The sequence below is a fragment of the Microtus pennsylvanicus genome, chromosome 3 (genome assembly GCF_037038515.1).
Source record: "Microtus pennsylvanicus isolate mMicPen1 chromosome 3, mMicPen1.hap1, whole genome shotgun sequence".
Taxonomy (NCBI): domain Eukaryota; kingdom Metazoa; phylum Chordata; class Mammalia; order Rodentia; family Cricetidae; genus Microtus; species Microtus pennsylvanicus.
Genome location: NC_134581.1, coordinates 45,613,476 through 45,626,429, shown reverse-complemented (window position 1 = coordinate 45,626,429; position 12,954 = coordinate 45,613,476). Strand labels below are relative to the sequence as shown.

General features: G+C 38.4%; 1 protein-coding gene across 4 annotated transcripts in view; it reads left to right on the top strand.

Annotated features, from left to right (window-relative positions):
• Myo5a (myosin VA) overlaps positions 1-12,954 on the top strand; it is a 167,012-nt gene that overhangs the window by 101,444 nt on the left and 52,614 nt on the right. For all 4 annotated transcript variants that reach the window (XM_075965249.1, XM_075965248.1, XM_075965247.1 and 1 more), the window contains exons 16-22: positions 348-445; positions 2,917-3,003; positions 3,089-3,197; positions 5,986-6,197; positions 6,806-6,962; positions 9,697-9,936; positions 12,310-12,558. In XM_075965249.1, coding sequence (XP_075821364.1) covers positions 348-445; positions 2,917-3,003; positions 3,089-3,197; positions 5,986-6,197; positions 6,806-6,962; positions 9,697-9,936; positions 12,310-12,558 — 1,152 coding nt within the window. The remainder of the gene's footprint in view (positions 1-347; positions 446-2,916; positions 3,004-3,088; positions 3,198-5,985; positions 6,198-6,805; positions 6,963-9,696; positions 9,937-12,309; positions 12,559-12,954) is intronic.

Genomic DNA, 12,954 nt, shown 5'->3' with positions numbered 1-12,954 from the left:
TTTCTGTTTGTCCTTCTGCCTGTTCTCTGCTTATTTTTTATATAATATTAAGAAATCTGCAGCTTTTTTTGAGCAGAGTTCATGCCTTATATAAGTCACACATAGTGGAGCTCACAACAGGAAGCTACAGAGAAAGGAGTAGAAGAAAGGTACATGCATATTTAGAATAAACATGTAGAGTTCAGACAAATGTAAACAAAAGCCCTAGAACTTTTGTTTAATAACTGCCCCCTGTGAAGATGACTTTATAGCTTGCAAAATCACCTCTATTTATGTCAAAGGAGGAGAATTTTAAATTGTCATTGGCCTCAAACAAAACTTTAATTTTTAAAATCTTTTTCATGCAGTTTCGAAACTCCCTTCACCTGCTTATGGAAACCCTCAACGCCACGACTCCTCACTATGTACGCTGCATTAAGCCTAATGATTTCAAGTTTCCATTCACGTAAGTCAAACTGAAATGAGGAGAAAGATTTCTAGGGAAAATCTTCATGTCTTGGATAGGGAATCTACTATTCGATCAAGTTCTCAGGTTTGTTTCCTTTTGGGAATATGAAAACAAATTAACAGTTAACTCTCTAAGGATTTGAAAATTTGAGGCCAACCAGTTATTTCTGATTCTGTTTTGACTTTATCTCTGTTGGAGATATTTCTGGGCTTTTTGTTAATTTTTACATTAGTTAAAAGCAGGGCTGGCTGAATGAATGCTTCTTTTGCCAAGGCCTACCTGCTGCTCTTTAACTGTTGGAGCCAGAGAACATATCAAAATCTCATCCTCCTTCACATACCAAGTCAAAGGTAAAAATGAATCTTTCTGGAGATGATTTCAAAATATAGATATTTCTCTAACTTTAAAAGTAACACATGTATGTTATTGAGATGGTTTTCAGGAAGGTAGTAAAGAGGCAAGTAGTGTAAATTGTCACATGTGCTGGATGAGTTAGCATTCCCTCTTTCCCTGTGTGTGTGTGAGAGAGAGAGAGAGACAGAGACAGAGACACTGAGATTAACAAGGTAGGGTCTCAGGCTATAATTGCTATTTCAACTCCACTCTTAATATCATTGATTGTGGACAGTTTCTAGATTAGTATTTAAAAAGCTGCATTATTGATTGAATGACTGCAGAGTATCTGATGTTACAGATGATCCATAATCTATTTAAATCATTTAGGTTGTTACAGCTATTTTTTTAAAAAAATGCTTTAATAAAACACAATTATCACTTTCTTCCCTTCATTCCCTCCCTGTTACTCTTCTTGAAACCCCTCCTATTTCAGATAACAATTTCTGTCAAGTATTTTTTACAAAAATTTCTTCATCTCCTTAGGTTGACATAAGTCTAGAAGAATTTGTGGGCTAAGGATCAAGTGTATGATTTGATCATTGTGCATATTTATTGAAATATCGTATTTTACCCCATAAATAGCAGAAATATCATGCCAAATAAGCTTTTTAAATGTATTTTTGAAAGACCAGCCATGAGGCTATAGAGATGGCTCGACTGTTAAGAGTACTGCTCTTCCAAGGTACCTGGGTTTGACTCCCAGCACCCATATGACAGTTGCCACCATATTTTAAGTCATTTGACACCCTCTTTTGTCCTCTGAGCACCAGATATTCAAGAGTTGTACAGATCTACATTCAGCTAAACATTATATATACATATATATGTATATATATGCATATAAAATAAAAGTAAATAGGTAGATTAAAAAAATAAAAAGACACCTGATGGTGGTGGCACACACCTTTAATCCCAGCACCCTGGAGGCAGAGGCAGGCAGAGCTCTGTGAGTTCGAGACCAGCCTGGTCTGCAGGGGGAGTTCCAGCACAGGCTCCCAAGCTGCAGAGAAACCCTGTCTCAAAAAAAAAAAATCCATGAATGAATGAACAAAGAAAGAAAGGAAAGAAAGAAAGGAAGGAAGGAAGGAAGGAAGGAAGGAAGGAAGGAAGGAAGGAAGAAAAGACTAACTATATAGACTCAAAGTTGCAGCTCTTATTCTACAGTGTATGAGTGAATGTCTGGATGGTCTTGCTGAACCAATGCTGAGAGCTTACATTTTGATCAACAAGCATAAGACAGAGACAGGGAAAGCTAGCTGGGAATGGGAAGGTTTGAAACCCCAGTGATACCTTCACCAACAAAGTCACACACCTCCTAATCCTTCCTAGGCATTTCCACTAAATGGGGATCAAGTCTTCAAATATATGAGCCTATGGAGGCCATTCTCATTCCATCATGCTTAGGATAAAATAAATGTGAAATGTAATAAATAAATACATTTTTATTGCTTTACTAATACCAATGTTTCGTATGTTCACAGTAAGTGGCTTGTAGAAAAATGAAGTTGTTGCTTTTGGGGGGTGTTTTTTGTTTATTTGTTATTGTTTATCGAGACAGGGTTTCTTTGTGTGGTTCTGGCTATCCTGAAACTCACTCTTTAAACCAGGCTGTCCTCAAACTCGCAGAGATCTACCTGCCTCTATGTAGTTGTTTTTAAAATAACTGAATGGGGCATGTTTAATTTGTGTTTCAGTTTCATCAATCTTTACCCCAGGGGTGGTCTATGTACTGAGCTACTGAAATGGGAGGATTTTCAGTCAGGCTAAGCCATGATTGCACACTCATTACAGGATGGGCAAAGTGAGAGAAAATTCTGTCTTCTTTCTTTTTAGTATGCTCTGTGGACTTTCTTATGACACTCTAGTATATGAACCAGAGGAACTATCTACAGCTCTTTATTTTTACTGCAAAATGCCTCTTCTCTACTCTTTCATGGAGTTGTTCATTTTGGTCACTGTTCCAGATTTTGAATGCTTTCTTTTCTAGTTCATCTACTTGCCTTTTGACAGAAGAATTTAACCCTTGACAGCCTGGGTCTTTGTGGGCTAACAGCTTTTGTTTCTCCATGCAGATTTGATGAGAAGAGGGCAGTACAGCAACTGAGAGCATGTGGTGTCCTGGAGACCATCCGAATCAGTGCAGCAGGTTTTCCCTCACGGTGAGCCCACAGTCTTCAATGTAAGGGAGCTTTGTGGAAGCAGTTCTTGCTTGAATCTTTAAGCTGTTATGGGCTTCTGTTCTAGGTGGACTTATCAAGAGTTTTTCAGCCGGTATCGGGTCCTAATGAAGCAGAAAGATGTGCTGGGAGACAGAAAACAAACATGCAAGAATGTATTAGAGAAACTGATATTGGTGAGAATGATTTTTACTTAATTGTTGCTGAAAGGTATTGTCCAGAGGCTTTATCATTCTGAACTGTAAAAGCCCTGCAAACTTCATTATTAGATTGCTTAAGTAGGAAAACACCTGACATAGAGTTCAAGTGAGACTCACTGTATTTACTATGCTAGAAGTAATGTGGATGCTGATAGCCAACACCAGAAAACTGTTTTGAAAAAGGTTGGACTTAGACTTGAGACACAGCCCTTTTAGATAGTTTGATCATTGTCAACAAAAATGTTCTTAGTATTTGGTTATGCGCGATACCAGATATCATTAAGGAAAAGAGCCCATTTTTATTTTAAAGATGAGTAAAGATGCATTTTAAAGATGAGCATGCAGATAATTATTTCTACCTCAAATATTGAGTGAGGGCTCGAGATTTGGCTCAGTAAAAGAGTGCATACTAGACTCCAGACCCATGTAGGGTGGCCCACACCCAACTGTAACTCTAGTTCCCAAAGGAGCCAGCACCTCTGTCTTCTTAGATGCTTACATTTTTATTCACAGAGACACACATGTATGCATGCATGCATGTATGTATATATTTATATATACATATATATTACTAAAATCTTAATATTTAAAAAAATGACAAAAATAGAGAGGAAGATATTAAAGGAAGGCAAAATCATATCCAATTGTGAGAAAGAAGAATAATTATATGAGGTGTGGGATTTAAGTCAGGATCTGAAGAATACGTATGTTTGGTTAAAAATGAAATAAGCTATTAAAAAGTAGGGGGAAAAAACCCAAGATTTGCTGAAGTGGCTGGAGAAATGCTTAAGAGCTCCTGCTGCTGTGGCGTAAGATCGTGTTCAGTTCCCAGCACCCACATTGCTGGCTTGCAACTGTAACTCCAGCTCTGGAGACCCAACGCCCCCTTCTTACTTAAGTGGGCACTGCACACACACAACATACACTCATAGAGACACATGAAAAATAAATCTTTAGGGCTGGAGACATGGCTCTGCAGTTAAAGCACTTGCTGTTTCTGCAGAAGACCTAGGTTTTGTTTCCAGCACCCACATGGTAGCTCACAATCATTCTTCAAGTTCCAAGTGATGCAGCACCTTCTTTTGGACTCTACAGACACTAGCCATGCATGTAGTGGGCATTCTGTGCAAGCAAGCCACAGATACACATAAAACATTTTTAAAATGAAACAGTAAGGTAGCCTTTTACAGAGTAAGAGTTGTGTATGAGACAGTAGAGAATTATATAGATAGATGATGGTGCTATAGACAGTTCCATGACAGTCAAAGAAACTCTCAAACTATTTTGTGTAGTCACCTGGAGGGCTTGCCTGATACAGATTGCTGGCCTCCACCCCTAGAATTTCTGATTCAGTAGGTCTGGGATGGACCAAACAATTTAACACCCTTTCCCCCACACTTTATTTTTTTTCTGTTCTAGTGATACAACCCAGGACTTTGCATATACTAGGCAAATGCTTTACCACTGAACTAAATCCCTGTATATTTAACAGTTCCCCAGGCCCTCACAGGACACATAGAAAATCTCTAACCTGAGTCTTGATGAGTTTGAGATTTATGAAAAGATATTCAAAAATTAATTTTACTTGTGCCTCACTATGAAGTAGTCATAATTACTATCTATTAATTAAATGTAAAACTTCTTTAATAATTTTTCCCCCTTTGAGAGAACTAAGGATCCCATCCCTCCCTAAGGATGTAATGCTTTTTAATATTTCTTGGGGTTTTTTGTTGTTTTTTGAGTTTGGCCCAACTCTTTTCTAATTTGGGTTCAGATGGGAATGTGGAACAAAAGGCTGAGACAATCATCACCTGCCTCCTCACCCAGACCACTCAAGGCCTGGATCCAGTGGAGGCAGAGGAGTAGCTAAGGTGTGACGGGCAGTGGGAGAGGACCTAGGTAGGGTTTCCATGCAAATGTTAGGAAATAATTTTAGACTTCTCAGATAGATGTGCTTACAACAAAAATTGAGTTTCTCTATTTTTGCTTAGAATTCCAACACAGTAGTGATTATTATATGTAAATTGCGCTGTTCTTTTGATATGAAAATGGTTAATGATTTGCATGCTTACGTCTGAGGTGAATCACATGAATATCTCTGTCTACAGCTCTGCTTATGCATAAAAGCCAATGCAATATTAATAAAAGAAATTAGCAATCTGTAGATGGTTTTTAACACATTTATGAGGTTGTATTTGTTTTTAGACACTGTTGAAGCCACATGGTAACTATTTAGATGCATACCCTTAACATGAGCACAGGGATTTGGAGGGATTGGCTGGTGGTTTGTTTTTTTTTTTTTGTTTTTTTTTTTTTTTTAACTTTTTTATTTTGTGTGCTTTCTTCCTGCCTTATTCTTCACACTGGTTTGTTTGTTTCTTCAGCTGCTCCTGGATTATGCAGCCTGATGTAATCTTACAGCGGTCAGTCAAAGGGAGCACCTCCATTTCCTTAAGATGTTTAAAATTCAAACAAGCAGATAATAGCTGCATAGAACCCACTGCCAGTTTTGGGCCCAGATATTAATTCCAGGTAGAATAATTCTGGAAAATAACTCTTAGGCTACCATTTTCTCTAAAATCCTTTCTATTTACGTAACTTAAATAGGATAAAAAAAAAATCTGGTTCTGTTAGTTCATTGAGATGTAACCCAGGTTTTAGATAATAGATTCATTCTTTTACTAATTCTGCTTCTAGATTTTCCCCATCTTTAATTTGTTTTATAAAATCAGTGTTTCTGTTTATATTTTTCCCTCTAAAATAGGACAAGGACAAATACCAGTTTGGTAAGACAAAGATCTTTTTCCGTGCTGGTCAAGTTGCCTATCTAGAAAAATTGAGGGCTGACAAACTGAGGGCTGCCTGCATCCGGATCCAGAAGACCATCCGTGGGTGGCTGCTAAGGAAGAAATATTTGTGCATGCAGAGGGCAGCCATCACAGTGCAGCGATACGTGCGGGGCTATCAGGCTCGATGGTAGGTCTCCTTATGGCCTCGTGGACCTCGGCTAATTCATGGTCCATTCAGGACGAATCTGAATGACTATCCTCCCTGAGAAGTTAGCATCTCACTCGTTATTAATTTCAAAGTACAACAAACTAACTTAAAAGACAATTAAAAAAATAGAATTTTACGTAGCCTTGGAATAATTCAGATTTGAATTGCTACCAACTTAGAATTTGTATCTCTTTTGCTAAAACATGGAAGTTGAAGAAAGTGTGTGTAAATTAAAATAACTATGAATATGAGACAGTTAATCTGACTCTATTGAGGAGCAATTAACAGAAAAGTCCTAACAAATAGTTATATTTCAGTATACATATACAAACAGTTTAAATTTAAGGAAGTCTTTTTGAAGTTTATGTGACAATATGGAACATCCTGCTTTTCAAAATTAAGGAAACCTCAATGAAAAAGTACTTCAGAAGCTGCACATTCTGAACATGTGTGAGTAACTGTAAATGCTTATTTGTCATGAATATTAGAACAACCACCAGTGAGGTCTGCTTAGGATACCTAAGACATTGACATTGATGTTTTGCGGTCTTGATGACTGACAATACACCACTATTTTCTTTGACCAGCTATGCTAAGTTCCTACGCAGAACCAAGGCAGCAACCACCATTCAAAAGTACTGGCGCATGTATGTGGTTCGCAGGAAGTACAAGATTCGACGAGCTGCTACCATTGTTCTTCAGTCTTATTTGAGAGGCTATTTGGCAAGAAATAGATATCGCAAGGTAAGGTGCTGTTTTCAAGTTTGTTCATACATTCCAGTAATCATATTTTCTGTCTATACAAAAGCCATGTGGAGACAACACAATTGAAAAGTATGCTAGTATTGAGTAATTAGATATACTTTTTAACAAGACAATAGAAAATATACTTCCTATTTCCATTTGTTTGAAAATTTGTAAAATTAAAAAAGTAAAGTGAAAAAGAAACCACCAATTTGGTTGCTAAAAACAACAGGACTTATTTTCTCAGCTTTCTGGAGGCCAAAAATCCAAAACCACTGGGCTGTAATCAAGGTATCAGCAGTACTACATTCTCCAAAAGCCCAAAGACAGAATATATTCCTTGTCCCTTCCTGTGGTGGCTTACACTCCTGTGCTTGTATTCAGGTCGCATTGCCCTCATCTCTGCTCTATCCTTGTATCATTTATCCCTTACTAAAAATCATGGGGCTGGTTAGATCCCCAGAATTCACATTGTGGAAGGAAAGAGTCAACTCCCACATATGCTCCCCCAAATAACTGGTTTTTTAAAGGTAGTTTTTAAATTATGGTAGTATTTAAGTCCCACTTTTATAATCCAGGATAATATCCCCATCTCAAGATCCTTAACCTGGTCACATCTGTTCTCCAAATAAAATCACAACTATAAGTTCCAAGGATTAGGACAATATGTAGACAGCTACAGAGAGGTAAACTACACAAATAGGTTAAATATATGACACGTAGACAGAATAAGAAGAGCTTAGGAGAATTTATCATGGTGAAAAGGAAATAACTATATCTGTATGGTTAAAATTACATTAACTGGAATATGGTACATTTTTGATACTCTGTGTGTACGTGCATGCGTGTTTGTGTGTTTTGTAGGCTTGTCATTGTGTGGGTATGCAAGTTATACATACCTATGTTGAGACCAGAACAGGATTTCGGTTGTCTTTCTTGTTACCTTGATACAGAATCTCCCACTGAACCTGAAGCCAGTAAACTCCCAAGATCAACTCATCTCCACCTCTCAGTGCTAGGGCTATAGTGGCATGTATCCATCTCAGCTTTTCATGTGGGTTCTGGGAATTCATACTTAGGTCCTCATGTTTGTGTAGCAAACAATTCTTACCCACTAAGCCATCTTACAAGCCCAACAAATAATCTTTTTTTTTTTTTTTTGCATGAGGCACTGGGGTTGAATTCAAGGCTTCATGCATACTAACCATGCATCTTCTACTAAGCCACACTCTTGTCCTGACAAGTACTGTTTCTATCTTAGAATCGTTACTGTCCTCTGTAGATCACAGATACTCATGAATCTGTTTTAAATCATGTGTGCCATTGTGTCAGTGCGGGTGTCAGAGGACAACTTAGAGGATTGATTCTTTCCATCTTGTGGGTTCCAGGGGAAAAACTTTTCTAAAAATTGTTCACATTGTCTCTGCTTAATGGTCTTCAGTGACAAGAAATCTTTCTCATAAGGCAACCCTTTTCTTCTAAGTTGTATAAAAGTTTAAGAAACTGTCATGACTTTAAAAAAGTAAAAGTAAGATTACTTTCTTTTACATTTCCGTGTGTTTAGCTTTCCTTTTAAAGCATGTGCCTTTACCTTGACATCCATAACAGATTACTGCTGCATTGGAAACAACAGGAGGAAATCATACTAGAATGATACACCTCAAATGTGGCAGATAAGAGCATCAACGTTAGGCTGAGGCAGGTGGCACATGCCTTTAACCCCAGCACTCAACTGGCAGAAGCAGGTGGACCTTCATGGGTCCAATGCCAGCCTGGTCTACATAATGAATTCTAGGCTAACCAGAGCTACCCAGAAATATACTGTTTCAAACAAACAAAGAGAATGTCACCTTCTGAGTTTCAGGAGTGTGGTCAGTAAGTCATAAATAACTATTCGCTAACTCAGGTGTCAGCTTCTCAGCCAGCTTACTGGCCGTGCCCATGACCTCAAGTCCAGGCCCAATGCATAGTGAAGCAGTGTAGTGGGACAATCTTTTATTTTAATAGCACATAGTTCATAAAGTACCTGATTCTTAGTTTTATAAGGCCTTTTACAAGCAGAAATCCTACACCAATAAGGAACTGATGCATTTTTTGTGTTCTTTGTAGAATTTTTCCTTTTTGCAATCTGGTATTTTTTATTTAAACTGCTTCCAATTCCATGTATTGTTTATAGTTGTGTGTACGTATAATAAAATGTAACTAGAAAAGTGGACATTGAAAGATGATTTGATCAGAGAGTCCGGTTTTATCCCATGCTTATTCAGTCCCAGTCCAGCTGGCCTTCCTGAGCTCCCAATAGATCAGCCCCATTGTCACAGTGTGTGGGTGCACCCCTCGCAGTCCTGACTTCCTTGCTCATGTTCTCCCTCCGGACTGCTCATCAGACTCGAGAGGGAGGGGGAGAGGAGTAGGAGGAGGGGGAGAGGAGTGGGGGGAGGGGAGAGGAGTGGAAGGAGGGAGAGGGAAATGGAAGGCGGGGAGGAGGTGGAAATTTTTTCAACAAAAAAATAAATAAATAAAAAATTTTAAAAAAGGAAAGATGATTTGAGAAATATATATATATTAAATTATATACCTTTAGATTCCTGTGATATATAATCCACATAAAACTGCTGTTGTTTCAATATTTTGTCCTCTCTAAGTGTGGATTCTCAGTTTGACGTACATAGGAGCATAGAGTTGAACTTTTGAGTCTAGTCTAGAGACTCAGGTTATCTCCCTTTTCCTGCAGATACTTCGTGAGCATAAAGCAGTCATCATTCAGAAACGTGTTCGTGGCTGGCTGGCTCGTACACATTATAAGAGAACCATGCAAGCCATCATCTACCTTCAGTGCTGTTTCCGGCGGATGATGGCCAAGCGTGAGCTGAAGAAACTGAAAATTGAGGCTCGCTCTGTGGAACGCTACAAGAAGCTCCATATTGGCATGGAAAACAAGATTATGCAGCTGCAGCGCAAAGTGGATGAGCAGGTGTGTTTTTAAAGAGGCCCTAAAGCTAGAGCACAGCTGGAGACCCACAGGGTTGCTTTTAGTGGCCTTTCTTCTGGACTGACCCTGAAGGAAAGGAACAGACAGGGACTTATTTTTTAAAATGCCCTACTCCAAAACTGTGTGATCATGAGCCATATTATAATTTATACTTTGCAGAACTCTTCCTTTCCTGCCTCTCATTTGTATGTGTGTCTTCTCTGACAGCTGTTGGGCACGGCAGTCGCCAGAGAAGCAGGAGGATGTACAGGCTTCTGAGGGGCCCACAGCCTACTTTCAGAGAGAAAGTGCTCTTGCTTAGCAGTAGTTACTAAGTGGTATTTTAGTACACGCAAATGATCTAAAGGTAATTAAGAATATGTAAGACATAAAGAAGGGAAGCTACAGAGAAACCCTGTCTCGAAAAAAAAACCAAAAACAAAACAAAAAAGACAGCAAGGAGAGATGGGTCAAAATGAAGTAGGATTCATCAGAAAGGTTTATGAAATGGGAGGAATTTTAAGATTTTTATCTACTTTATCATTCTTATTCCTCTTCTCCCTTGCACATAAGCTTATTTTTTGTATTAGCCCCAAGTTCTGACCTGTGGTAGACAGATACTGTCACTGAGCTAAAAATCTCAAGCCTTAAGATAAATGTAGTGGCTTAAATCTGTATTACAGGTATGCAGGAAGCTGAGACGGGAGAACTGCCTCAAAGTCAAGACTACCCTAGGGTACAGTGTGAGATTATGTCTCAAAAACAACAAATAGATACAATAAGTACAATATTGTATATATGTATACATATCTCCACAGTCTTTTTTTTTTTTTTCCAAAGAGAGGCCTTATTGAATAGAACGGGCTGGCCTTAAAGTTGTAGTCCTACTTCTGCCCAACAGGTAGATGAAATTACAGGTTTGTGTTCTCACACTTAGGTTTAGTACATGATTTTTAATATTATTCGAAGGTAGTTTCAAACAACAAGTATCCATCCAGTCCCTTGTTTTGAATTAATTATTATTTACTTACTTTAACTTTATGTGTATTGGTATTTTGTCTGCATGTTTGTCTGTGCACCATGTAAGAAGGCCAAAGGTCAGATTCCCTGAAACTGGAGTTACAGATAGTTGTGAGCCCCAGTGTGGGTGCTGAAAATTGAACCAGATCTGAAAGAGCAGCCAGTGCCCTTTACCAGCAAGCCATCTCTTCATCTCCTTCCCTTATTTCTAGACTAAAAACTAGGAAACTCTGGGACTGGAAGGATATATCAGCTGTTAAGAGCACCAGCTGTATTCCAGAAGTCCTCTGAGTTCAATTCCCAGCACCTACATGGTAGCTCACAACCATCTATAACTACAGTCCCATGGGTCCCAATGTCCCCTTCTGGTGTGCAAATGTATATACAGACAAAAAGGACATAAGTAAATCTTTTTTAAAAATTACAAACATAAGAATTCACTGCGAAACTCTATGATTATGAGAAAATCATATTTATGTTGCATATCATATAAATCAGAATTAATTGCTCTATGCTGTTATTCATTTGTATGATGAAGAAGCCATTGTTTAGATTATGAAAAGTGCTGAGCAGGTAGGAACTATAATGCCATATCATTTTCTACTTGCACTAAGGAAATGTGTTGTTACTATGTTCTGATGCTCAATATTGTTGAGTTGTTTTGGGTTTTGTGGGTTTGGGAGGGCTCTTTGTTGTTGTTGTTGTTTGAGACAGGTTCTCACTGTTTTAGCTCTGGCTATCCTGGAACTTACTCTTTAGATCAGGCCAGCTTTGAACTCACAGAGATCCAGCTGTCTCTGCCTACTAATTGCTAGGATTAAAGGAGTGTACCACTACACCTAGCTTAATGTCATTTTCAATGCAGGGTATATTATGATCATTTTTGTATAGCAAATTTGGCCAGATCCTATCTCAATGCTGTAATGATGTCATAAGAATTTATAAGAATGGTATAACATGCCTTTAATCTCAGCACCGCAGAGGCAGAGATAGAGGCAGGTGGCTCTCTATGAGTTTGAAACCAGCCTGGTCTCCATAGTGAGTTACAGGCCAGCCAAGGCTGCATATAAGACCCTGTCTCGGTAAAAAGGAATTCATAGCTGGACTTGGTTGTGCACGCCTATAAATCTGAGACAGAGGATCATGAGTTCTAGGCTTTTGAGTTACACAAGTTCTGGAGCAGTTGTACTAAATAGTAAGACCCAGTCTCAAAACAAATAAAAGGAAAATCCTAAAAGAATGTAATTAACCAAAGCCTGGAAGAATCTGACTAATCACTATGGTTTTCTTACTGCATATATTTGGTCATTCATATTATAAGTATTTACTTATTGTTACTTACGTTTGTATTTAAAGAATAAAGACTACAAATGCCTCATGGAGAAACTGACCAATCTGGAAGGAGTATACAACTCTGAGACTGAAAAGCTACGAAATGATGTAGAACGTCTTCAGTTAAGTGAGGAGGAAGCTAAGGTTGCCACTGGGCGGGTCCTCAGTCTGCAGGAAGAAATTGCCAAGCTCCGCAAAGACCTGGAACAAACTCGATCAGAGAAAAAATCCATTGAAGAACGAGCAGATAAATACAAACAAGAAACTGAGCAGGTACAAAACGGCATTCTTATCCCAGTGCCCCTTGCACAGAGTAAATGCTGTCATCCTGGCCTGGTTCATGTGACACTATATTAATTTTAATCAAAGACATAACACAAATTTCAAAGGTTTATAGATTATACTAATGTTTCCCAATTATACTAATGTTTCCCAAACACCTCTGCCCCATAATCAACAAGTAGGCTGTAGTCTTGAGGTAAAAACTAGTGGAAACAGAAACAAAACCCAATGAAATTGATGTCTATGTACTGTACCCGTTCCTGTAACAAGATGCCTCAGATTAGGTAATTTATAAAGATTAGAGGCTTATATAGCCATATTCTGGAGGCTAAGAAGTCCAAGAGTGTGGTACCAGCATCTGGTGAAGATTTTATGATTACATCATAT